The sequence below is a fragment of the Anoplopoma fimbria genome, chromosome 10 (assembly GCF_027596085.1).
Source record: "Anoplopoma fimbria isolate UVic2021 breed Golden Eagle Sablefish chromosome 10, Afim_UVic_2022, whole genome shotgun sequence".
Classification (NCBI taxonomy): Eukaryota; Metazoa; Chordata; class Actinopteri; order Perciformes; family Anoplopomatidae; genus Anoplopoma; species Anoplopoma fimbria.
Window position 1 is genome coordinate 3996407 of NC_072458.1, and position 27626 is coordinate 4024032.

The 27626-nt window shown below is 43.7% G+C and overlaps 1 protein-coding gene across 6 annotated transcripts; it reads right to left on the reverse strand.

Annotated features, from left to right (window-relative positions):
- Positions 1-10178: 10178 nt before the first annotated feature.
- On the reverse strand, positions 10179-27389 carry yrk (Yes-related kinase). 6 transcript variants are annotated; one of them, XM_054606686.1, is made up of 14 exons: positions 27105-27389; positions 20081-20125; positions 18967-19224; positions 17829-17931; positions 17250-17348; positions 16948-17051; positions 16582-16731; positions 15346-15510; positions 14548-14703; positions 13824-14003; positions 13103-13179; positions 12852-13005; positions 12549-12680; positions 10179-11475 (listed from the first exon to the last, which is right to left on the reverse strand). In XM_054606686.1, the coding sequence occupies exons 3-14, from the start codon at positions 19199-19201 to the stop codon at positions 11267-11269; spliced, it is 1764 nt and encodes a 587-aa protein (XP_054462661.1). In that variant the 5' UTR covers positions 19202-19224; positions 20081-20125; positions 27105-27389; the 3' UTR covers positions 10179-11266. The 6 variants fall into 6 exon arrangements, with proteins under 6 accessions (XP_054462661.1, XP_054462657.1, XP_054462656.1 ...); XM_054606682.1 differs by lacking the exon at positions 14548-14703 and having other exon boundaries at positions 27116-27385; XM_054606681.1 differs by lacking the exon at positions 14548-14703 and having other exon boundaries at positions 27105-27385.
- Positions 27390-27626: the final 237 nt, after the last annotated feature.

Below are 27626 nucleotides of genomic sequence, written 5' to 3' on the forward strand. Positions count from 1 at the left end.
ACAGCATTCCTTAATTAAGGCTCCATCTGACCGGTGTATGAGAGAGAAGGGAGAAGAACACATGCTTTAATTAAACATTGCTGCACATGTGCTAACACATACATGCGCGCCCTGTCACTCACAGACACACAAAGACACATGCAAATTTGCCCCCACAGCTTCATCCTCCCACACGCTCCACACACCGATTTGCACATAAAGACATACATGCCACAAACGCACGCAGACACACATATAGTCATGCACGATCACACACAAAACAAAGACACGCATGCAAATATCTCTCTACTGTGCTCGGCGGGGGGTATTCTGACAGAGCTTAGATACCAGCCAATCAACTGCTCCCACTATGATTCATTGTTTAAGCAAACACTCCTGGCATCCATCAGCTGCCATTCCAATATATTCATCGTCATACGTAGCAAATGCGTTTTGGTGCATTTTACTGTGAATGGCTCAGTGGCGTAGCATTGTCTCTGTGAGAACAGCCAATGTTGTGCGCTGCTCCCACATGATGAGCTGTTGAATCTGTCTCACAAAGAGCACCTCTCCTATGACTACTGTTTCAAAAAAATCTTTTATCTTATATATTTATTATCTGCACGTAAAAGTTTTTGGTGCTGTTATGCGCTCACAGGGAAGGCAACACAACGCGCCACAGCGTGTATGTGCGCAGATGCCAGTGGGAAATCAGAGATGGGAACTTGTCATTTTCCAGTTTGGGCAGTTGCCCTGTTGTGCATAGTCTGAAAGGAACAATCATTCTGTACATGGTAGCTGTACAGCATATCTATTCTCTCACCATCTATCTCACTGCCACAAAGGCTTACAGACTCACAGGCCTGCCAGCAGCAACCCTCAATGAGGAACTAGACCCTGTGTGTCTGTGTGCGTGTGTGTGTGTGTGTGTGTGTGTGTGTGTGTGTGTGTGTGTGTGTGTGTGTGTGTGTGTGTGTGTGTGTGTGTGTGTGTGAGTGTGTGTTTGTGTGTGAGAGAGAGAGAGAGAGAGAGAGAGAGAGAGAGAGAGAGAGAGAGAGAGAGAGACCACGCATGTGTGTCTCTGCGAGTGCACGTGTGAGTGTGTGTCTTCCTGGGTGTGTTTGTAAAAGCACTCACTGAGCTCTAACGGGTGTGCAGTTGTTGCTAAGAGACAGGCAGCAGCACCGAAACAAGCAGGGGGGTAAGGGAGGGGGACATGGAGGGGAGGGAGAAAGAGAGAGAGAGGTAGTGAGAGAGATAGAGAGGTGGTGAGGGGAGGAGGGGGGTGCTCCGCAGAGAGGTTTACACAGATAAGAAGAAGAGGGGATAAAACAGAGAGAGATGGAGAAAGTGTATGTGAGGCCAAGAGAGTGGAAGAGGTGGAGCGAGGGGGGGGGTCCGTAGAGACTGAGTGACACTGTGCAGAAACTCAATTACCATCAGCCTCTCAACCTGCAGCTCCGACAGCCTCAAACCTACGTATGACACACGACAATGCACAACTTTTTCTTCCAAAAGAAAATCATTAAGAGAAGATATACAAAGAAATCAACAAAACTGTTTGACAACTTGATGACAAACTGTTCTCAAGTCATCCTTGAGGTGTTTGCTGTGGGAACAAGTGTGTCATGTTGTGTTCCAGGTAATAAACGTCTGTCTGACTTTGTCATTGAAACATCACATGACATGAAACAGCATCACTTTGAAGAGGCCTCTTAATGTCAGTACTCACTGTGTGAGTGTCAAATCAAATACTTAACCATGAATTCTAGGCCTCTGAATGTGGAGCTAAATAAGTAGAAAAAAATTGAATATATAAATGTCTTATTAATGCAAACTGATGTGACTCGATTGGGGATAAAAAAACAAAAAACGTTATTCAACTACAGCAGCATTACAGAACATACGAAAAAACGTATTTAAGATAAGCACAAACTATATTGTAACTTGATATCATCAGAGTGTATCAAGACTGACACCAGACAAAGACTTTGAGGGGCTGAGACCAAGTCAAGACCAGGATCAGTCGGGTGTCTGAAATGAAAAAACGGTTTTGCTTTAGAGGCAGACTGCGTACCTTCCACTAAACTTTCCTTTCTTTATGCTTGTTTTCTAAGCGGAGATAAAAGGTTGACGTGGTCCCAGCTGTCTCATCAGTGTTACATTGCAGAATTTACATACTGCTGTGCATTTCTTTTTGGAGGCTGTTTTTGTACCTAAACCACTCTTTGTGGTTTAGGTACCTTTCAAATCTACAGTAAAGATCGTGCTGACATCTCCTCCATCTCCTGTCTCCCGCGTTCACTTTGTTGGAGTGGGTGTGAAGGACGGCAGGGAGGAGTGACAGCCAATAAGAGTAGCAAATATTTCAAGTTTTTTGTTGCATTTGAAGCAGGACGTTTTATATCCAATCACATTATTGATAACAAATAGATAAGATAATGCAGAGGCAATTTAGTGTTATCCCCATGACTGATCTAGAAAACAAATTCAGAGGTTTCTCTGTCTGAGACCGAGACGAGACTTTCAAAAGGTCAAAAGGTCAAAAGGTCTCAAGACCAAGACCAATCTTAAGTACTACGACTTTATCTTAAACTGATCCTGTTGGTTGACAGGTTGGATTTAAAGGCTTTATCTTTCTTCCCACTGTGGGGAGAAAGTTTTTCTATATTGACTTTATATTCAGCCAAACTGTGCAAAGTTTTAATTCGACTCAAAATAAGAATAAAAATGTAAAAATAAAAGTTGAAGTTTTAAGATCTTTCCTTGACTGCAGTGCGTTAAAGCCCAAACGGCAGTAACGCTGAACAGCTAGAATTTAAGCACATCCAAACTTAACAGACCTGGAGTTGTTTTAGAGCTTGAGGTGTGTGTTAGTGTGCCAAAGCGGGCGAGGAATGTTATCCACATATATCCTACTACTGGGGCCGGCATGCTTGCACACAAATTACCAGCAGCAACCTTCAAAAACAAATCTGAACTTTGGGCTTTGGTGGGCTGCAGCTCCATGCACACACCCGTCAGTCAAACAGAGACAGTCCAACTAACGGCTGCACTTACACACAGACCCCCCACCCACCCACACTCTCCTTTACTCTGACCTCTCCTCCAACATCCCCAAAAAGAAAAAAGAAAAAACACTCCCATCTCCCCAGCTGCAGGAAATTCCTAATGATCTCCATCATCAGTGTGCGTGCTGTATCTCCTGCCAAGAGCAAGCATGTGAACGCACACACAGAACAAACGCACCCACACACACAAAGAGTATAAATGCACAGAGAGCAACACATAAACCATATGTGCGGACAAACAAAGAGGCAGACAGACGTTGGGATAGACAGACACACATCTAACGTAAACAGACTTCACACAGACCAAATACAGTGGCTGCTCAGCCGAGGATGCACACAGGGGACTGGAGAAGTAGCTCGAAACACTAGTCAACAAAAAAAAACAGCCCCCCCCCCACCCACCCCCATCTGACTGTTTCGCTTTCTGACTGTTTCTCCTGTTGTTTCTGCATGAACCTACATGTTGTAGTTATTTTAAGATGAGGACGACTGTTTTACCCCCTTCCTCTTCCTCCTTCACCCCCTCCTCACTTTTCTTAACTGTTCCTTCGCTCATGTCTCCAGCAGCCCCCCCCCCCACACACACACACACCTCCCGCCCCCAGTTTCTCTCCCACAACACCATTCCCACTCCCCAACTCATCTTCAACTCAGCCTGACACTCTCTCTCCTCTCTCTCCTTCTCTCTCTCCCTCCTGCAGGCAGTTTCCTGGCGCTGCTGATGGCCGCCCCTCCGTCAGGTCATGTGACTAACCGCGCCAGCTGGGAACAGCTAGGAGTGTGCACATGTGCGCACTCAAAAAACACAAACGGGGTTACACACACACAAACAAGGATACGCAGGGAAACGTCCAGAAACACACACAAACACATGAAGATGAAACCAACCACTTAGGTGCAAATACAGACACACGCCCACTTACAGTTCACACAGGTGCGCACACACACACACACACACACACACACTGAGCTGACATGTACATACAAATGGGGAGAAACACACTTGTGCAAGCAAAGCTGCACGCTCACACTGACGCACATTCCACGTAGTCACGCTGGCGAGGACTCACAGATGCAGTTAAAAAACCCTCACACACAGTCACGCATATCTACCTCACACACGGAGGACACACAAACCAGATGCTTGGACCCGGACACACACTCAGACCTTGAGGCCAGTGTTTTGGAGAGGGGCCTCTGTGCTGCAGCCCTGACTTCCTGACTCCTCCTCCTCCTCCCTCCATACTCCTGTTCCACAGTTGCTGTGGGAGACGCTGCTGCAGCTCCCGTTGCCAAGGAGAAGGCTGCTGGCTGTTTGAACAACAATGGCCGCCTTGTGAACATTCCAACTGTAGGTACTGACAGCTCATCAGCCACAGCCTCGACATACACAGCGCTCCAAAAGCACACTTAGACACACACACACACACACATGCTGCTCGCAATACACACCGACGCCATGCCACTGTACGGTACCTCTCAGATTCTTGGCCTCGCACCTGAACGATGGTAACTCTCTCACACACAAACACAATCAGGCATGCACAAAAAAAACACACACGCACACACATCTGTGCACGCTCTAAGAAATTATGACTTCTGCTGAGAGGATAAGAAACCTTTCTCTCCTTCTCTGTCTACCTGCATCTCTCGACCATCTCTCTCTCTCTCACACACACACACACATGCACACACACACTCAGTGCGCAGTACATTCATCCATCTTCCCCCTTCTCCCCGACTACTCTCTGTCTTTTTCTCTTATCTCTTTCTCTCTCCACCCCCTCCACAGCCTCCTGCTTTCACTCTCTCACTCGCTCTTCACTTGCTCATCCCTGCCTCTCTCTCCCTTTCTGTCTCAGGAAGTGTGTGTTTTCACTCTCACGCACGCACACACACACACACACACACGCACACACACACACACACACATCATCCTGGCACACATGTGGAGGACACACATTCACACAGAGAGAGAAGCACACACAATCTCTTTCTCTCCTGGAAGGTAGTGAATCTTTTCGTCCCTTGGGGGCATACACTTCCTCAGAGAAGGAGGGAAAAGGGAAAGAAGAAAGGGAACTAAAAACATAGAGTAGAACGGGCAAGAGAGGAGGAGGAAGGATGAAGGAGGAAGGAGAGGAAGGGAGGGAGAGAAGATAGGAAGGGAAGAGGGTAAAAACTATATTCATGGCGGGGATTTATAGACAGACCCCTGAGTGCTCTGATTATCTGTTCATATTGATGGGACGACATTGAAGCCACGCTGATGGAACGTTGAGACGGTGCTGAAGTCAAATTGGGTAGAGTGTGTGTGTGTGGGGGGGGGATGTTGAGGAGAATCACTAACAAGTCTCTGCTTATCCTCTGACTCACTGTTTTTAACACACATACCCAGACACATGTGTGTGCACACTCACTCACGCTGCTAAAAACAAAGATAACTCTGAGGCACGAGCACAAGGAATCAGACACACAGTACATGTGTAAGTATGTTGATCTGCAGATAGATGTGTGTGCGTTGTGTGCGAGACACCGAGAGATGCTTGTGTGTGCGCGTGTGTGTGTGTGTGTGTGTGTGTGTCTGCGTGTTTTCCCCATCTCTCGCTCCTCTTTAATAATTGAGCTGATTCTGTCCAGCTTGTTAGGGAGGTACACAGCAGCTTCACACTCTGTCTTTCTCTCATTCTCATCCTCTCATGCGCTCCATCTCTCCCTCCTCATCCTTCCATCTTGCCGCTCTCCCCTTCATTTATCACTCCTTTCCCTCCCTGACCCCTCCGTCGTCTCTCTCTCTCTCTCTCTCTCCCTGTCGACTCTCAGTCCCTTCCCCCCCAGCTCTCCTCTCCCTCTTTCTTCGCAAATCCCTCCTGTTCTTTGACCTCTCCCTCGCCTCTTGCAGTTTCACCCCCTCCAATCCTCCCCCCCCCCCACCCCCCAACCCCGCTGCCCTCCATCATCCCCCCCTCCTCTCGTCTCCCTCTCTCCATCCTCTGGAGGTGAGAGGTCGAAGCTTCCTCTCTCCACTGTCAGACTAAAACCGGCTGCAACCAGCCCTGTGGAGGGGTGGGGGTGGGGGGTGGGGGCTGGGGGCTGGTGTGAGGGAGACAAGGAGAATGAGGAGAGTGAGGAGGTAGGTGATGAGGGACATATAGGAAAGGTGGGAGGGTAGGAGAGAGGGAGATGGAAGTGTAAAAAAGAATAAGGGACTCACTGGAGGACAGATACGTGTGTGTGTGGGGGGGGGGGAGAGAGAGAAAAGAGAAAGGGAGATTTCTTCTTTTAAGTCAGTGCCTTTGACGCGGAGGAGCGGTTTTATGAATGTATCGTGTGGGAGGTGACAGAATGGAGCATACAAACACTGCTAACACTAATGCTAAATGGTTGGTGTGTGTGAGTGTGAGTGTGCGTGTGTGTGTGTGGGTGCGTGTGTGTTTGTGTGTGTGTGTGGGAGGTGAACCACGTTTACCTGTCTTTGGCGAAAGCTATTTCACTTCAGGTGACGATTAGATTAATAGGAGTCGTAAAAAAGACAGGACCCTTCACTCCAAGGACAAAGTAATGACTAATTATTTTTAGCCGGTAGCTCGTTGCATAGTGGAAAATATTAAAAGTTGTCAATAATCCTGAAATGTCCAAGTATTCATTATTAAAATAAGAGGTCTTATAGGATACGAAGATGTTTTTTAACAGCGTGCAATGGAAACATCTTTGATGTGGAAACAGCAGCAGATGAAACATTGATGTCAATTGCATTTAAATATTACGCTTAAAGCCATCTTCTGATAGCTCTAAGCCATCAGAATGGAGCTCTAAGCTCTAGCAAACCAGGTTTTGTCACTATGAATAGATTGTTTATGTGAATCTGTGACCTAAAATCAATTAATCATGTATTTTGGGAGGTGCTGACTAAAAGGGCCTGACTCATTCACAACGCTGGTGTAAATTCTCTTTTCTTAAATGGCAGTAATATGTCTGCTATAAAGAGTTCAAAGGGGGGTGCCAGAATGATCTTCATCTGACTTTCACAAAACATCTGTAACCCCCCCCAAAAAAAGCTCTTTGTTGCATTTTACAAATCTTGCGCACAGCTAGAAGCCAAATTCCTAAAATGAGATGCTTTGTAGTTGTGAGGAGAAGCCTGAGATTGTTTTTGGAGCATCAGCGTTTGAACAGACTCAGTCTGTGGTAGGATATCCTTTCTGATTTAGATTACTGACGCTCTGTCTGGTGGCAGGTTTGTGTCGTCTTATACGACCACAAAGAACTTCAATAACTGATTTGGTCGCCCTAAACTGCCTCTTAACTGACTTTCCACCATTCAACAGGTTGCTCCATACTGAACATCACTCAAAACTTCCCAAAACACCGGGACACCAGTGAAAGTCAACTGTGTCCACTCCGTCTTCTTCATCTCCATGGCGACTTCCATCTCAAGAGGACATCTGACTAGAGCAACGTCACATGCTGATAGGCAGAGAGAGAAAACAGGTGATTGGTTGAGCTGTCGCCTGTCATATCGGCAGGATGTATCTTTGTGACACTGCAACACACACACACACACACACACACACACACACACACACACACACACACACACACACACACACACACACACACACACACACACACACACACACACACACACTGGCTTGTCACTGCCATCAACCCACACGCCTACGAACTGCAGCAAGGCGCAAACAAAAGGTACTTCCACAGTTTGCACACACACACACACACACATACAGACACACACACACACACACACACACACACACACACACACACACACACACACACACACACACACACACACACATGCACGCACACACACAGCTTTGAGACGAGCTGTGGAGTGTTAGGTGCGCTGACCCTGCCAATGAGGACAGGAGGAACATCAACGGAGCTACAAGGCCGTTGCTATGACAACTGGTCCCGCTCACACAGGTAGGAAGCACAATAGGCCTAAGCTGTTATATGTTCACATTCTCTGTTTCTCCCGCTCCCTCTCTCTCTCTCTCTCTCACACACACTCACACTCACACTCACACACACACACACACACACACACACACACACACACACACACACACACACACACACACACACACACACACAGGGCCATGCACTCAAGACAAGTCTGACAGACAGCGGCTGCATGCCAAGGTAAGGCCATTTCCTTTTCATTCCAGCATTCAGAGGGCTGAAATTATTCATTATGTCCAAGTAGACCTGCCAATAAGAGAACTCACTCTTTAACCAGTGAATGAGAGGGTGAGACTGGCTGAGTGTGAGACGGACAGACAGACAGACACACGGACCGAAGCATCACTCTGCATACTAACGGCACCTGCACTAGGGTAGCCTGTGCACGTCTCTGAGGGGCCCTTAAATAACGAACTGTCACTGTCCAGACATCGACATTGACTTCTCTCTCCCTCTCATCCTCTCTCCCTCTCCTCCCTTCATGCACTCTTTCTTCCTTTGTCACCCCCCCTCACGGACGAGAGCTGATAATCACCACCATGAGCACGCCTTGTCTCTCCAGCACATTGGCCCTGTTGCCACTGCAGGATGTGCTGCTGCTGTGTCCCGCCTAACTGCCCTGACAACTCAGGCGGCTGCCAGGATGGAAACCCCGGGACTGGACGGATGCTCACCTGTAACCTTGGTGTCTCCTGTTTATATGTAAAGAAAACACCTGTCCATCATCAGGAGCTGGACTGACAGTCTAACCTCTGGTCTGTGTCACTGGCATGTAAATTCAGTATTAGAAACAGAGGTACAGGCTATGGAAACAGCAAATAAACAAGTGTGTGTGTGTGTGTGTGTGTGTGTGTGTGTGTGTGTGTGTGTGTGTGTGTGTGTGTGTGTGTGTGTGTGTGTGCCATTACCTGGGAAGCTACTGTATCCAGCTGCCCTGCCCACACTGTATGTTAATTTAGTCATAATAAAAGAAGATTATTAAATAATCTGAAAAAAAACATGTGGGGGTAATCAGGGTTCATTGCGTGCACATTTTACCACATTACGTGTGCGTGAATTTTATGCATGCATGTGTGTGTGTGAGCGTCATCATACACGCTGCATGCCCACAGTAAAGCCCAGATGACCCAGCGGCACCGACGAGGTTAATGTAAAAAAAGGAAACGTATCCAGAGGTGCGCAGCACAGCTGGCTGCGCGGACAGTAAGCAAATTTTTTTGGTGTTGTGTACACAAGACGCTGCACGCTTACTCACCAAGGGGGAGAGAGTCCGGGGGCTGTCGGTGTCGGTGCTCCTCTCTCCTCCTCTCTGCTCCTCTCTGCTCCTCTCTCCTCCTCTCTGCTCCTCTCTGCTCCTCTCTGCTCCTCTCTCCTCCTCTCTCCTCCTCTCTGCTCCTCTCTGCTCCTCTCCCGGGTCACGGAGATGTCCCCTTCATGTGTGGCTCCCCGCGGCGGAGGGAGACAGCCCTCCCACATCAGTGTAAACGTTGTCTCCTCCTGCAGTCGATGGAAAAACCGCTCCTCTGGCTCACATCAATATCTGCACCCGCAAAGATGGGAAAGCAAAAACACAATAGGAGGAGGAAAAAATAAAAAAAATGGTGAGCAGGGACGCTGGTTCACAGTTTTGTCCCCAATAAAGGTGCTGACATAACCGGGTGACAGACACGGGACTCCCCAGTATGCGGGAGGCGAGAACCGACCGTGCGTCTCTAGCTCTCTGTCTCTCTGTGGCTCTCCAACGTGCCTGGCTGTCAAAACCATCCGGGCATCCGTAGCTGGCCTCACTTTACACCTGTGGAATTGTGGGAAAAGTAGTTTACCCTATAGCAAGCATGAATGAGACACAGACAAGAGTGGGAGTGGGAGGATTTTTTTTTTTTGAGGGCTGCTAATGGTTTCCAGAGCCAAGGATTGCAATAACACTAGTAATATCCTGTGGTATTTTATAGTAGCTAAAAGATAAAGCTACAAATGAAGTGGGGAAACTTCAGGCCTGGTTTAAAGCAATTTCTGTTTAGGTGAATTCATTAAATCAATGTTGGTCTCACAGCTATTCTGTATTGGCTCTGTCATGTTGAAACATTAAACAAAATAGCATAAGTGTCCAAATATAAACAGAATAGGAGACATGTCTTAAACCGGAAATGATATTTGATTTTTATTACAATAACATAACAGGGGAATCTCATAAAGTCACATAAAGGTTACAGTCTTTAGTCAAAACAACACAGATTAAAACACTATCCTTCCACAGACCCAAGACATTGATCGTTTCCCTTTGCGTGTAACATTTCACCCTGCCCTCCCAATGGATGAAAACTGTATACATGTTAATATAGAAGTCGTTGTGATGCACAGATATATATCTGAGTTAAATTAAAACAGCAAAAGAGACAGTTCATACAAAATTGTCATTCAAATGATCAGACAAACAAAGAGCATTCCTAACCATCTCCCCTCTCAGACTTTACTAACACAGTATTAAAGGTACTTAAAATCTAAAACAGCCCTTAATTTGACCACTTTAAGGCACATGTTGGAGCAAGCTTGAAATCAGTTCCCGCTTTCAGGTGATGGACATGGATCAGTTCAACAGCCTTTTGTATTGTAACAGGAGGCATGTTATTATATCTTACAGTGTCTGCATACATAATCTATAACACAGGTTCACAAGGTTTATTTAATGTCGTCTGAAACCTGTTGCACCTTCTATCATTTCTCTATCAACATATTTATCTCCGGCAAACAGTTGCCCTTCGGAGTGTCTCTTCTGAGAAACAGAAATCAAAAGGACCTGGACATTTATGGCAGCTGAACAAATCATGTACCAACTCAACTCCCCCCCCACCTCGACACAACCATCTACATCTTCTTTCAGTTCCTTGTTGTCATGGTTACAGAGTAAAGCAACATTACTGCAAGGCCTGATCAGCAGAGCTCCGACTCTGCTCCTCAACATGGTTGACTGATCTGTCCTGAATGGGCTGCACTGCAGTGATCAATAACCAAAAAGGAAGGAACTGTCTTCAAACAATGAAACAAGGCAATGATATGTATCTTAATATGTATGTGTGTATGTGTGTGTGTGTGTGTGTGTGCACAGTAGGAATACAAATACAATGAAGGCATATCGTGTATCTGCATGTATACATCCACATCTTCCTTTCTGTCTTTCTCTTTGTGTTTGTCCGTTTATTGCTCCACATCTGTCCTACACATGTGTGTGGTCACAGGTTTTCTCCGGGCTGGTACTGCGGCTCCGTGGCCGTGAAGTAATCCTCCAGGAAGGACTGCAGGTACTCAAAGGTGTGCCTCTCATCAGCCTCTCGCCTCCAGCACAGCACCATCAGTTCATGGAGCGAGGCGGGGCAGCCCGGGGCACAGGGCATCCTGTAGCCCCTCTCCACCTGCTCCAACACCTCACGGTTGTTCATGCCTAAAGGGATGGAGGAAGGGAGGGGGGATGTGTATGCAGAAGAGGATTTAGAGAAAGGGATGGATTAAATAAACACATAAACAGGCAAAAATCAACACTGGATATGGAGAAAAGTTAAAACAGAAAAAAGAAAATCCTTAGAAATCATCCCAACAGTAGAGTTGATAATCAAAACAATGCAAAGATGAAATACTGCAACAATATACTTTATATTGCAATGTTAAAATAATCTAGGACACATCTGAATTTGGTTATAACAACCTCCAAAAGAAATTAAAAAGGAATAATTAAAATGTAATTTATTTATTTACTTCTATTAAGCATGCAGCAACATGTTGCTCTTTTCTGGCTTTACTGTTATCTTATCTTCTTTGAATCTTACATTATCTTTCTGAATTTATGTGTTTTGTGAACCTTCATTGTCCACTAATATTTAATTTCATTCATTGTATACTAATTTTTTTGTTGTTGTATGTGGTGCTGCTGTCTTTGCCATGACAGTACTGTAAAAAAATGATATTATCATATTACAACAGTTACAAATTCAAAATGTCTGGAGGAAAGGAATGATACAACTTGAATTTAAAATCCCTTTATACTAAGTAAATAGAAAATACATGATTAATTTGATCAAAATTATTGATTATAACATTTTGTAAAATGAGCAATACTTGGTGGCCTTATATTAATGACATATTGTACAAGAATATTTTGTGGTTTAAGGACGTGGTAAAATCAGGAATGTTTGGGTGAGGACACTGCATTATCTGCGTGTTTATTTGCATAGCAAGTTGGCAGGTGCATAAAAGAGGGTCACCCCTTCTCTCCCATCTACATTTGAAGCACTTTTGAGCAAGGCATTAAGGCCCTAAATTCATCAAGTGCTAGGATGTAGTTTGGTCTAAATTTAAACTCTGCAAACCTGGCCGGGCTGTTGCTGTAAAAAACATGATCTTGTCCCAGTTTTGACAGTGAAAAGCTGAAAAAATGACTAATCCTGCAGAATTCTCACTGCCAAGGATGATACTTCATGAGATTTAGGAAATACTGATCTAGCAGGTGTCCTTCAGTACCTGGGTATGGCACACGTCCCTTCGTGATGAGTTCAGTTAGTAGGATGCCAAAGCTCCAGACATCTGACTTGATGGTAAAGCGTCCATACAATGCAGCTTCAGGAGCCGTCCACTTGATGGGGAACTTCGCCCCTGAAACCATGGAAACACAGCGAAGATGCATAATCATATAATTAGGATAGGTTATGTATAAAAATATAGGCACGGAGGCAGAGGCAGAACTCTTAATCATCACATTGTGCAAGCGTTGCTCTCCTCATCCGTCTCCCTCACACACACTCGCTTAATATCTCTTGCTGTTACCTTGTCTGGCTGTGTACTCGTTGTCCTCGATGAGCCTGGCCAGGCCAAAGTCAGCAATCTTGCACACCAGATTGTCTCCAACAAGTATGTTAGCTGCTCGCAGGTCACGATGGATGTAGTTCATCCTCTCGATGTATGCCATTCCAGCTGCAATCTAAAGACACAGAGGGGAAAAAAAGGGCTCAGAAAGATAGTAAAACTAGAGTTTCCTTTAAGTCTTTAATGTCATTGTGTTTGTGTGTTTAACTCACCTGTGCAGCCATGTCCACCAGTTGAGGAAGCCTAAGACTCTGCCCCTCCCCATCTTTTAAGAAGTCCAACAAACTTCCTGAAAAACCAAGATTGTAGCGTCATGACTGGCCAGTCCTTTTGCCTCCTGTAGTTAACTCATATCTGCTGAGTATCATGGCGGGTACAAAATGTAAATTCAATCAAAATCAGATAGACGCTTGTAATACATGGTTACACAGTTGTTGTTTTTTTGCATATCATGCATATTTCCTGATGCAAACTTATCTCTATTTCTTTTTAGTTTTTAGTGAATACTAAAGTGATGTTTCACCTGCACCAAGGCCAACTCCATATGGAGGTCAAAGGTCAGAAAGAGTAAAAAGATGAAAGAGAATCCCTGGAATTTGTAGTTTAGTTTTTTGCCCAGCAGGGAGGAAGGTGGCTTGAGCTCTCCCAAATTACACATTTCTACCAAATTTGTTTTTGATCATGTTGTTAGTTTGTCTGTGAGGTACATCTCCAAATGGTTGAAAATTAGGGCAGGGGCAGATACAGGATTTTTATTAAGGATTACAATGCAAGATATAGCATTTCTAAGAATGTTCTCTATTTTCTCATGAATGACTGCATTTACTACTAACACTCGGCGAGCTCACTCTCCAGTGTCAGTGAGGTTTCCAACCAACGGCAGTGATTCATCTACACTACATCACAGGCATGACAGTTTACTCGGCCTGATACCTTGGCTCATGAACTCGGTGATGATGTAGATGGGCTCCTCAGACACAACGGCGTAGAGCTGCACCAGCTTGTCATGGCGGAGTCTCTTCATGATCTGAGCTTCCTCCAAGAAGGCCTCGGGGGACATGGTCCCTGGCTTCAGAGTCTTCACCGCTACCTTGGTGGTACCGTTCCACATGCCTGGCATAGAGACAAGGAGACTTTAATGCACACATAGCACATTAAAAACCACACATAAAGACATACACAGACATTTTCTGGCATACTGATGATGATGAAAAAATAAGACATAAGAAACATGGCACACAATATGCACACTGTAACAAACACATGTGGTTATACTTCTGGTGCATGCAAATGATTACTGTTTTGGGGAGCATGCATGATTTTAGACAGAGTGATGTTAGAAGGGAGGGAGATTTTCTGGTCTTACATCAACACCTTCAGGGAGGAACTATGCAGGGCTCAGAAAACCAAACACACTCACATTTATTCGGATAAACTGTACGACATTTTCAAAACAAATTGGTCAGATATGTAGCTGGATATACATACTACGCTATTTGGAAAAACATCAAACTTCACTAACATACACAGAAATAGATGACATTAAGCATTACCAACAATACAGGACAGTAACGGACATGACGGAGGACAATGCTGGACAGACAGTTCTCCCTCTGAGCCTGCAGAGGGCGTCAGAGGTTGGCGGTGTCAGTCTCACCCATCCAAACGTCCCCGAAGCAGCCCTGTCCCAGCTTCCTTTGCATGGACAGAGTTTCCCTGGGCACCTCCCAGGCGTCCCGCCCAAGGCCCATGGTGAGTGGGGTGGAGTTGGGACAGGGCATGGTCAGGTAATAACACAGCCCATCATTAGAGCCTATTATTGGGGGGGGAGGTGGGAGTCAAGGAGGGGTGAGATGTAGAGAAAGAAAAGAAAGGAAGTGTATTGAAGAATGGGAGAAAGGGGTGATATGATGGGTGGAAACATGGAAAGAGAGATGGGGGGGGGGTGGGGGGGTGACAAAGAGGTGAGGTGAGATGATGAAACATGCACATGCAACAACAGGGGAGGAAGGGAACAACTCTGCACACCTCGATGTAAAACAAAGATACATTTCTATCTATTAACTGCTGCCACTGCAATTGTTATCACACGCAGGGATTTATTAGGTGTTTGTTTGACTGCTGCAGTTTAAACTAAAGACAGAAAATAAAAAAAACTAGTCCAGACTGTGTGTGTGTGTGTAGTGTTTCAGTTTGTGTGGTCCGATCAACAGGTATATTTGTTGCAGATGGACAGACTCTGACCAACACAGACGGATAAACAGGGCTCTACAGTGTATGTTTGTGAGAGTGCAGGTGTCGTCACACCAGAAGTGTTACTGATGTTCTTGTCAACTGAACACAACCACGACTTAAATGTATTATATGTACCTGCTCATCTTTTAATACTTTATTTTATCCAGGTGTGCTCCCGCTGTCACCTTCCCCCACTGCAACACAGTCCCACCATTCCTACCCATCCAGACTTCTCCAAACTGGCCATTGCCCAGTTTTTTAATCAGCTGGAGAGATTCGCGGGGAATCTCCCACATATCCTTGGTCTTCACTGATAAGTCGGCCAGCTTAGGCATGCCCCGCTTGCAGCTGCCAATCAAACGGCAGCACAGTCCCGCCGCTCTCTCTGAGAGAGGGAGGAGAGACAAACAGGCAGGCGTAGGAAAAAGGAACATAGGGAGAGAAAACAGAAGGAAAAAAGCAGCAAATGCGGAGATAAAAAAAAGAACAAGACAGGTTGCTTATGTGCTTATGCAACAGACAAGTTCAGAGCAGCATCATGTACCGATACAGAAAAAGACATACAAACAAATAAATTATACAGGATATATGTGGCCAAATCTCTCAGGTTGCTTTTGATGATCGTGTCAGGTAAAGCCAGGATTGCAGAAGATTTGCTGTATCAACTCCTTGCCACTAGGAGGCAGATTTACACTGACAGAGAGCAAAGGAAGTGGTGGGTGTGAACGCTGCTTGTTACAACAACTCTGAATCAAGCTTAAAAAGTTAGTGGAAGAGGTATATAAGTCCTTTAATAAAGTAATAGTAAAAGCGTGTCCATTACAAGTAATAGTTCTGCATCCAAAGTTCTTCTTATGTAAAAGTACAAATTAGAAAAATCTACCAAAAGTATCACAAGTAAAAGTGATCTCAGAGTTATGTACTATTACACATATTACATCAGAAAATTATTTATTCTGATGCATTGACATGTAAGCCTCACTTTAATGTTGTTGTTGTTCTTGTTGGAACTCATAATTACTTACTGTACTGTTGACTAGTTCAATAACAATGAATCATATTTTCTGAGCTGATCATTTACTTTCAATGTAAAATCAGAATTTGTCAGGTAAATGTATTGGAGTAAAAAGTCCAATTCTCCTTCTGAAATGTAGTGAAGCAGAAACTAGCAACAAATGGAACATACTCAAGTAAAATACCTCAAAATTATACTTTTGTACAGTAAAAGTAGTTACTTCCCACTACTGGTAATAGTTTGATTACAGTATGCATCAAGTAGAGTAACATAATTAAACTCTCTCCTGTAGCTTGGCAGAAATGGATTGAGCAAAGAGTCAAAACAAATTGTAGATAAAATTCATAGAAGCAGGAGCTTTGTAGCATGAAAGTCCATCAGAAAAAGACAACGGAAACATCAAACGAAGAGGATGAATTAGTGTCATTGTTTGTGTGTTACCTGTGTAGTGCTCTACCAGCTGCTGCACTGTGTCAAACTGTGATCTCGTTGTGATGTAGTAGCCACCATTGTCTAGTTTGCGGATTTTATAATGTTTGACGTGGTCTCCCTTGTTGTCGTCCCAGTCACGGATCGACAGAGAGTAAGCACCTGAAAGGAGAAAGGAGAGAGAGGGATATAACAAGGGGAAGGAAGGAGGGGAGGGGTGGACAAACAAGCACATGGTGGAGGTGAGGTGAGAGATAGAAAGAGAAAGAAATGAAAGGCTTTCATATATTTAGAGCAGTAAGAGAGTGTGTGCGTGTGTGTGTGTGTGTGTGTGTGTGTGTGTGTGTGTGTGTGTGTGTGTGTGTGTGGTTTCTTTACCCTTGGTGGTCTCGCTCTCTCGTATGAGGAAAGTTCCCCTCTGGTTGCTATTGCCCAGCAGCTGTCTCTCCGCATCCTTCCTCCCCATCTTCCCAAAATACCACCTGTCACCATGACAACAACACACAGGTCACTGCAGCGCAGCAAACCATCCTGTGACCTCTGCCCTCAAACTACATGTCAATCATGGATAAAATCTTTCAACGTAAACTGTCAGTACTTATATTGCAGCAGACGTGTGTGCGCGTGTGTGTTAGTGTGTGTGTGTGTGTGTGTGTGTGTGTGTGCGTGTGCGTGCTCACTCTTCGGCCTGTATAGAGTCGACAGGAGCTACGTAGTTGGAGGGGATGTAACCTGAGTGGCCTGTGTCCAAAGAGCGAGCCTCCCACCAGTCACCCTCTCTGCAAAACAAAGTTTGGTATAAGAACGATAGAGGGTAATGAAACCTTTGAAAATGTTGAAGTTAAAAGGAACAATGACACCGGCAAAAACTGTCTTTGGTCAAAGTTCAAAATGCACTTTATCTACATTCATAAGAAATGGAAGAATAAAAGGAGTTTAGATGAGAAAGAAGATGAAGAACAAAAGAGTGAACAATAAATTCAAACATCTCTAAATTTAACCAATCTGATTTTAGATTTCCTGAGTCAGACAAGAACATTGTCTGCTGATGTCCAGTGGCATTTAATATATGCAAACTAAATAAATTAACTTAGGAGTCATAACTGACCTCATTTTAAACATTTAACACATATAGTTAGAATTTTTCATATCCCGGTGCATTTTGTCAAATCTTTGTATGACAATATGTATAACAATCCTATCAGCGGGGTTGTTGCTCTAAAATGAGCAACATCTGTAAACACTGTGTTTGTGCTCACGTATTGTTGACGATCTGGAACTTCTCTCCTTTCTGAAAAGTGAGGTCATCTTCGGTACGAGCGTCGTAGTCGTACAAAGCTATAAAGAGAGTGACTCCACCACCTGCATACGTGATCCCACACACACACACACACACACACACACACACACGCACACACACACACACACAGAGAGACAGAGGGGTTAACAGTTTCCAGTTATACATACGAGTTTCTACCACTGAACTCTAACTGTTTTTAGGGTCTTGCTGTTTTGAATAATCAGGCAGATACAGTAGAGGTACATTAAATGAGATACTGGCTGTGAAGAGATCTCGCCATAGCACAATATAAACGAAGAGATAGTAGATACCATCATAGTTCTCTTCCAAAGTTACAGTCTTCTTAGTGCCAACTCTCCTCTTTATATCAAAATTTCTTAAGTGCATCTCAATAATGAAACAGACTGTATCTTTGACAGTTACCCACTTGATTTGTCTAGATGAGACAAATGAAGCGACATATTGACTAACTGAATTTAAAATGCATTTTGGCACAAAACAAGCACTATTGATTTTGTCCCACATCTCTTACAAATTGAAATTGTGAGATAACTTCAGGGCCAGTATGGACAGAAGAATAATAATAACTCTTTCGGTTTACATGTGGGCACGTGAGCATTGTTTTAAGACAGACTTGTGAAAATGTGAACCTATTCCTGAAAATGTATTTGGGCAGAAAAGGACTCAAGAAGGTAACTGGTACATACAAAAAAACAGTTTTTTTTATCATTCCATAAGTTTGCCAAATTGATATAACGTTGTGAATATGTTTTGGTGGAGAAATATGATCACAGTGTCATATCACAACTCGTTTTCTCTTATTTTAATAGTGCAAAAGATCATTTTAGGATAGAAACAAACACCTCTGAAGAAGTGCTGGGTTCACTTTGCTCTATTATTATATTATATCATCAGTTATATTGATTTTCACCTTCTAGAATCTAATATTCTAAGACTGTATTTCTTAGGGCTTACACACGCACACACACACACACACACACACACACACACACACACACACACACACACACACACACACACACACACACACACACACACACACACACACACACACACACACACACACATAGTCCTACTTGTTATGCCTCCAGGCCGCTGGTGTGTGTTGGTGCTGGGGAAGATGGTGCTGGATGGGAAGCCCTTGTTGAAGTCTGGGATGGCCTGAGTCGGGTCGGGACAGTAACGGCCCTGAGTCAAGGCGGCGGACAACCCTCCATCTGCGTTGCTAGGAGACAGATCTGTAACGTCTACTGCTGCTGATGTTGCTGCTAATTTGGCGGACTTCTTCTGCTTGCAACAGACGCACCCCATAATAACCAGCACGGAGACGACGTCTGTGAAAGCAGGCAGAGGTAAAGAAACATGCAACAACTTTGATATGTAAATGTCACTTTGCTTATTGCTTTAGTGATTAAAGCTGTTTATGAAAGCAGTTTTACCTGGTACAAGTACAATATAATAATCTTTGTATGACAAAAGGTTTGTTTGGAATAAAATATAAGAAATATAAATAAAAAAGTAACCTGTTTAAAGGGATACTCTAGTAATTAATTATTTTACTTCCATAAAAAAACAAGGGTCAAAATTGAAGCAGTAGAGGCCCAGATATTATTTAGTGCCTTGTATGTGTCACGCCCTAGAAACACCAGATCCTACATTTCCCATGATGCAACCTGATCTCTCCTGAGAGCACACACCTTTCAAACCCCACACCTCCAGTTTGTCGCAGTTGCTTTTTGTAACTAATTTTAATTCTCAAGTCCAAGCTGCGATAACCCTGATGACATCACTATGACATCATCAGGGTTATTTTGTGTCTTCACAGGCTGAGCAGTACTGGACTTCAAGTATACAACTCGTGGAGTGCCCCTTAAATTAATTAGTTTCTCACCTACTTAATTAAATACATTATCACGGCTTATGTACAAAAGAGAAAAATAATCTGGTTAATCACAAGATACAACATTTTCCTACGCCTGCCTGCTTGTGTTTGAAATAAACTTCAAACAAAAGCCCGTAGAAAGTGAAAGCAGCAAACATCAACAGCATGCAAGGGGTCATTAAACCAAAGAGAACTGTTCAGAGAGAAGTTACAAACTTTTAAATAAAAAACTTTACTTCCCCAAAACAGGAGGTGGAAGAGCGAAGTAAGGCTCGACGTACAGTAAGGAGTAGTTCACTTTTCCTCACCTGATTGTCTTCCTCTGTCAGATCATCTGTCAATCACCATCGCCACTGAAAAAAAAAAAGGGAGGAAGGGGTGAGTGACAAGCAGCGAAATGAGATAAAGGCTCAAAAGCGGTAAAGCGTGAATAAAAGAGATGCGTGAAGGGAGACACACAGAGATAGAGACGTTAGAAAAAAAAGGAGATAGCTCGATATAAGGAAAGACAGAGAGAGAGATGTGAGGTTAGCCACTTCCCTTTCTGCTTTGCAGTTTCAAAAAGGGGTACTCAGGCATTCTCTCTGGTCAACAGCTGTGTGTGTGTGTGTGTGTGTGTGTGTGTGTGTGTGTGTGTGTGTGTGTGTGTGTGTGTGTGTGTGTGTGTGTGTGTGTGTGTGTGTGTGCGTGTGTGTGTGTGTGTGTGTGAATATGCATGTGAGGAGGTGTTTGTGGTGAAATGATCCTGTAAATGTCATCACCAGACAAAGGTAACTGACACAAAGTGACAGTCACTGCCGCTGTGAAATGTGTTTCAAAAGGATCATTGTGTAGAATGGATGTGCACATATATACGCAATCCAGACTTCCAGTTTTGAGCAAACCACATTGCTCAAATAAAGCTTGTGTTGATAAAGCAAAAGTTGGTGCTAGCATCAAGAGGAAATAACATACAGAGGCGACTGTAAAACATTTTAATTGTGTGCAGAGAACACTGGCTTTCCTGATCAACATGAGTGTATTTTGTTTTCAGCAGTATTTCTTCAGGAAATCAAACCGGCTATGCGTCTCTTTTTAACGAACATTCCTCAGAGCTCCAGTCGAGAGTTCACCTAGCTGAAAAAAAACAACTTAAAAACATTTTGGGAAATGTTCTTATTGAGTTTCTAGCAGTGAGTTACCACTCTTGTCTATATATGAAGCTACAAGCAGCAACCAGTTAGCTTAGCATAAACAATCGAAACAGGGGGAAAATGCAAAAAAGAGCCGATCCCAGCTGACATTAGGTGAAAGCAGGATACACCCTGGACAGGTCCACAGATTAAATATAATCAGATTTATCCATCCATTATCTTAACCGCTTATCCTGGCTGGAGCCATACCAGCTGACATTGGGCATATGTGTCCCAATCCAGCGGCTGCATCCTTCGGAGGGTGTATTTGAAGACCGATTGCGTCACAGCGACGAGGCTGTCCCATTTCAAAGACTCCTTCTAATGCGGCCGACAAATGCAGCCTACTTTTCCAAGATTTGGAGGATGGATCCTTCAAGGCCCAACATATCCCAAGAATCATTGCGTGCCGGTGAAGTTGATTTTTTTTATTTAATGACATGGCGACTAGTGGACCAGCAACGGGAGAATTCACAATTATTGTGTTTTAACTCAAGTGAATATTTACAGATACAAGTGTTAAAACTAAAAACAAAGGGCCTGATCAGATCACACTTGTGTTAAAATGATCGGTTAACCTACGTGACGCTATTAACTAACCAGCTAATGCTACCGAGAGCCACCGCGCTATTTACAGCAGCTCGTCCATTTTAGTCTTTAAACTTAGCTTTACCTCTTTTATACTCTATTATGACAACCGCAGCTGGTTGCTAGGAGACGGGAGCGGCAAAAGGGTGGGGGCGCGAAAAGCTGGTGACGTAAACAGGAAATCCTCTGGTGACCAGACCGTCTTATTTCGGGGACCACTCGGTCGAGCCTTCGCGGTATTCAAAGGACCTGGCCAACGTAGACCGCGAAGGCTGGTTCCTCCGAAGGCTGCAGCCGCTGGATTGGGACACACAGACAACCATTCACGCCACCTACAGGCAATTTTATGGTCATCAATCAACCTAAACTGCATGGCTTTGGACTGTGGGATGAAGCCGGAGAACCCAAGAACCCAATCTGACAAGATGCAAACTCCACACAGCAGGCCTGTCTAGCCTGAGAATTGAACCCGTGCCCCTCTTGTTGTGAGGTAACAGTGCTAGCCACCACACCACCGTGTAAACATGGTGGCAGATAAACGAAAATAATCCTCAATTGCAACCTTGGATTTAACTTTATGATCATTTTGGAGGCTGTAGTTTACAATATTTAGTCTATTGTTATTGATATAAAGAGTGCTCAAAATATCAAACACACCTTTCTGCAAAGTGCAGTACAATCGAACAGTACATCAACTAGAGCATCAAAACTAACTAGAAAGTTTAATCAACAACTCTCTAAAAGTTTCAACCAAACTTAACATTAGAGTTCAAATTTACAGCAGAGCTGTTGTATCAGACAGAGTTAGTGATAGCTGCTGTAGGGGTACCCAACAAACTGGTAACTGAGCGCACAGTGGCCTTAGCATTCAAATTGGCAACCTTTCAAGCTGACTAAACTGCAGGCTGCAGCCTCCCCACCTACTGAGGAATGTGAGGGAAGTCACACAGGAAGAACAATACAGGTTACGGCAGGGAGCTACGGAAAAAAACTAAAGTAATTCACTTTCATTATGAAAAACATCAGAGATCCCAGTGAACAGCGTCAGGTTCGTCCCATCCACATCACAAAACCCCATGAAATTCCTCACAATCTTTAAAGCAACAGAGGCTATTATGGGCTACATCCAGGAGAGCAAAATGTGTACACACTCATACACACACACACACTCATTCACTGTATCAGGCCGGCCATCAGGAGAGCTACAGGAAGTTAGCCCTGTTAGAGTTTCCTGTCCACCCTTCTGATCACTCCCCTCTTTTCCTGGAAACTGAGAACAGAGTCCATCCACACACACACACACACACACACACACACACACACACACACACACACTCACTGTTGCTGTTTTTTTCTTCCCCATGTCCCCACCCCTCCAACATTAACCTTTCATACTCTCCAGCCTTCCATTGGACCAAAGTTGCTCACTTCCTCTGTGATGAACTATAGAAATGAGGAGTGACAGAGAAGAGGCCTCCCTCCTCATCTTTATCGCATGTGCTCTTTCTCTCATCTCTTCTTTTTCTGCTTATATAAGATTGGCAGATGACCAGAGAAAGGATCAGCAGCACAATAACATGTAGTCACACACACACACACACACACACACACACACACACACACACACACACACACACACACACACACACACACACACACACACACACACACACACACACACACACACACACACACACACACACACACACACACACACAGAGTGGCCATACAGTCATTGTTCTCCGTTGGGTTCCTGTTGACCAAACTTCTGTCTTCCTCTCTGCACACAGAAGCTGCTCTAACACCTGATAATTCAGTTGACCTGATGTGTTTATGCATAGAGGAAACAAACGCTAAATTCACACATGCAGCAGAGCACACAGCCCAATGAACAAAGGCTTCACCAATCAAACATGCACAGAAAAAAGCAAAAATATGCACCTGTGCACTCGCATATAACCTGCAGAGGTGCAAAATTTAAACACGAACCAACATTCGTCAGTTTCCTTATTTCTATTTAAATCAGCCACAAGCATTAAAGGTAAATAGAGCAAAGTGTGTGTGTGTGTATGCCAGTGTGTGCTGGTGATGGGTGGTACGTTTGGGTTGCATGAAATTGGTACACAGCACACTTGTTGCTACCTTTTCGGTGTGTGTGTAAAAAGAGAGACAGAATAAGTACTGAGAATTACAGCAGAGTAAATAAAGAACAGTGAGTTCCTCTTTGCCTTTTGAAACAAAATAACGAAAATGAGATAAGGTATGCAAGGCGAGCAAACACAGTGAATACATGCATTTGGAAGACTGTCGCTGTCGTAGTTTAAAATATGTGATGTTAAATTAAAGGTAATGAGAGCAGGAGAGATATCCTTGTGTACATAAAAAAAATAAAAAAATAAACTGACTACAATGTTGCATTAAAAAGGCTCTTCAGTCATGCACATCCTGCCTTTCACCTTATCTAAACTTTGTTTAGCCTTTTGGTGGTTGCATATGGTAGAACAATACCATGGAATAGTCAATATTTCTCCGTCATGCATTGTCATTTATGCCTCTTGCAACAAGTACAGCCCCCAAAACAAACATATTTCAATCATATTCATCTCACAAAGATAACAGTATTTACTCTGTTAGCTGTTTCTAATCATAACTTCACTTCACTGACTGGTTGCTTATTGTCACAGCAGATTTTCATAGCAGCTGGCAAGAAGAAATCATTTGAATACATAGGCAGCTTTTGTCTGGTGGGGAGTAGTGTGGTATTGGTTTGTGAATACAAGTCTGTCTGCAACGACAGAACGGACGAAGACGTCCATCTTCATCCGATAATCAGCTTCAATGTTTGTGTTGTTGAAAGGGTTGCTATAAAAAATATATATTTTCTTACCCATCGCTAATGGCATGAAGATAAGCAAATCATTTAATTATTTCCACGAAGCAGGTTTTAAAAACCCACCTTTACACAATACAATGAAGGTGAATTGTTTTCTGTTTTGAATTTACAGGCTTTTTGACTTTTTGTATGAGCCTCTATTGTATTGGGTTGAAGGCAGACATCTTGGAGATGAATATCTCGAACTTTTTCAAATGAAACCAAAACTATCTGCTCAGCTGCATGTTTTTTATTAATCAAGAGATCTGACCCTTACAGAAGAAACTATCACAGAGCAGCAGTAATGAAAATTCTGGTCATTTTTTCTTAAGTAAAAGAAGCAGAACTGCACTCAATTAAATTCAAAAATGTACCTAAGTAAAAATATAGAAGCATTATTAGCGAAGTGCAGTTTAAAGTACCCAAAGTAAAAGCATTCGGTTTGTATGATGCCCCTTCAGTGTCATATTATTACATTATTGGACTATTTTAATAGAAGCAAGGTGGAGCTTTCATCATGTTTTGTATTTAAAATGTGAATCTGAAGCGAGGAAGTAAATACAATATCTCCCTCTGAAATGTAGTGCAGTAGAATTATAAAGAAGGATAAACTGGGAAAAGTAAAGTAATACCTCAAAATGTACATAAACCCCTGGAGTAAATATACTTAGTTACTTTCCACAACTGCTGAACGGTTTATTGCAGTATATTTGTTTGCTCTATAACAATACAAGCAAAGCATTAGCACTCATTCAGTGCACTCTTATAAAATCACAATACCATCACCCCACGTCGTCACACTCGCAAACATCCATATCCAAATGACACACCCTTTCCTGCACAGTGGCCTGCAGATAAGCTGCTCCCAGCAGGGAATTCACTGCAGGAACACAGAGAAACACACACTCACGCACAAATTGTTCAAATCTGTTGGGTTTCTGTACTTTTACACCATCCTCTTTCCAGGCGTTCTCCAATTCTCCTCTTTTCGCGTTTCTCCATCTCTTTTTTCTTACCTTTCTCTTTTCTCCCTTTTCTCTCTCCTCTCTAGCAGGAAGCCTCTACAGGATGCAGAGGGTGAGTGGAGCAGGAATGATAGGACAATGGGAAGCAAGCTGTCACCGAACCCTCACACGCACAGCACACACTCAAACAGAGTACAAACAGACACTCAGAAAGGAACTGGAGACCAACTGGAGGTGGGGACAATGGAAAAGAAAGGTGTATCGGTCATCAGGACGTCCTGTTTTCACATGAAGTCATCATATCCTCCAGATACAGGGGGCCGAGGTTGCTTGTTCGAAGCCATACATGAATTACGTTATTGAATTTCAACAGTATAATCCTGTCTAAGGGTGCAACAAGAAAAGGAGTCTTTCTCAGGTTGCCCAAGTGGCTGACAACAGACAAAAACCTGGTTTAAAATGACAGATTCAGCCTACAGCCTCCATCCAGAAGTAAGACCCATACTTCGACAAGCACTTCAACGTCACGGCCCTCATCTGCTTGGTTGGAAGGCCGTGTCGTCCATTTCTTAACACCACCAACTAAAAAACATTTCCACGCCTCCCTTTATCCTGCCTGGCCCCGAGGCTAAAGACAGGAAGTGACCTTGTAAAGAAACAGGAAGTGAAGAAGTCCGGCCTCGGACAGCCTCATCGCTCCTTTCCCCATCCGACCCTCAAAATTCCACCACAACTCCTTCACGCAGACACACAAGCCGCCTCGAAATCAGTGGTGAAACAAAGATGAATGTTGATGACTTAAAGGTTGGTGGTGTGATCATCCCCGCTGCCCATCATGATGAAGAAAAAAAAAAAGCTAGACCTAAAAGCCACCTAAAGCCACAGAAACCCCTCAGAGAGATGGACATGTTAAGGAAACCCCCCCAAGGTGGTTTCCTGTAGACGCGTTGCCAAATAAATCACATTTACTAAAAGGAATATTCGGCCTCTGGAGCAGATTTAACATAAACTGACAGACAGAAGACCTTCAGCCTAAATTACTTTCAGAACTCATCCATCAAAAAAGTTTGAGAAACGTGCAGTACACTTACAAAAACAATCCAGTTGATCCTAGATGATGCAGTTAAGTTACTGTTTGATCCTTTGACCTGTTCAATTTAACAACAGATGTACAATTTCTACAACCGTATAGGTTTTTGATTGCACGAGATTCCACTTGAAAGCACTTGTGACTAGACTCTCTGGTAAATTCCGCTCTTTCAATATTGCAACGTTGACTGTTTGATTTCTAAATCTCATTGTGGTATCCGTCCAGCATAAAGAGTGGAACTAGCGGCCGTCCACTTCATTAATTTGTCACAGTCAAACCACCCAAACTTCCTTTTATCTGACAGTTGAGACTCCAAAGTTACACAATGTTTAAGAAGGACTGACACCACCCAGCTTGTGACTACACCATGTAAAAGGTGGAGAGGTCTGGGCTGCTGGTGTTCAGGTTACACTAGAGCTTCTCTCTTACTCAGAGGTGACTTCCTCCACTCATATAAAAACACAACAAGTTTAAAGTTATATTCATTTGATACACAGTGTGGGAAAACTACCTATATGTGTCTCATTAAAGCAAAGGCAGTTCCTAAAAAAAAAAAACCCAATAAGACTCATTCTTTCATTAAAATACAGTCTATTACAACTCAGACGTTTTCAGACTTTATACATGACAACAGAAAGGACATACCTGGCTCATACCTGGTCAGAGAGCGTCGTTACCGGTGTGTCCGTGTGTCCGGTGGCTCGCGAGCTCCTGCCTGCCTTGAACAAGTGACGAAGAAGTGAGCGCGCGCCTCGTCCGGAAGGCTTTTGGGAACGGATTTCGAGCGCGCGATGAAGTCCACCCCAGTAGCGCACGCGCGTGAAGTGGACAGTTGAAAGTTGGTGTTATAGAGAAATGATGTTTATTAAAAGATTCCTTTATGGAAGTGTGGACTAGCAGACTGTTCAGTGTTGAAGAAGAAGAAGAATTATTCTTCTGTAAAATAGGACAAAAATAAATCACACATGAAATAAGCTTATACAAAGAAATGTTGACAGCCACCATTAAAAAAAATAAAATAAAAATAGTTGATAAAGAAGGTTGAATAAGACAAACTTTCCTGCTCGCATTAGACCACTTTGGCATTAAAGTTATGTATCTGTAAGCACACTACAACCCGCACTAACTTTAAGCTGTAGTAGAAGTGCGTGTAGCTTGCAGCACTCA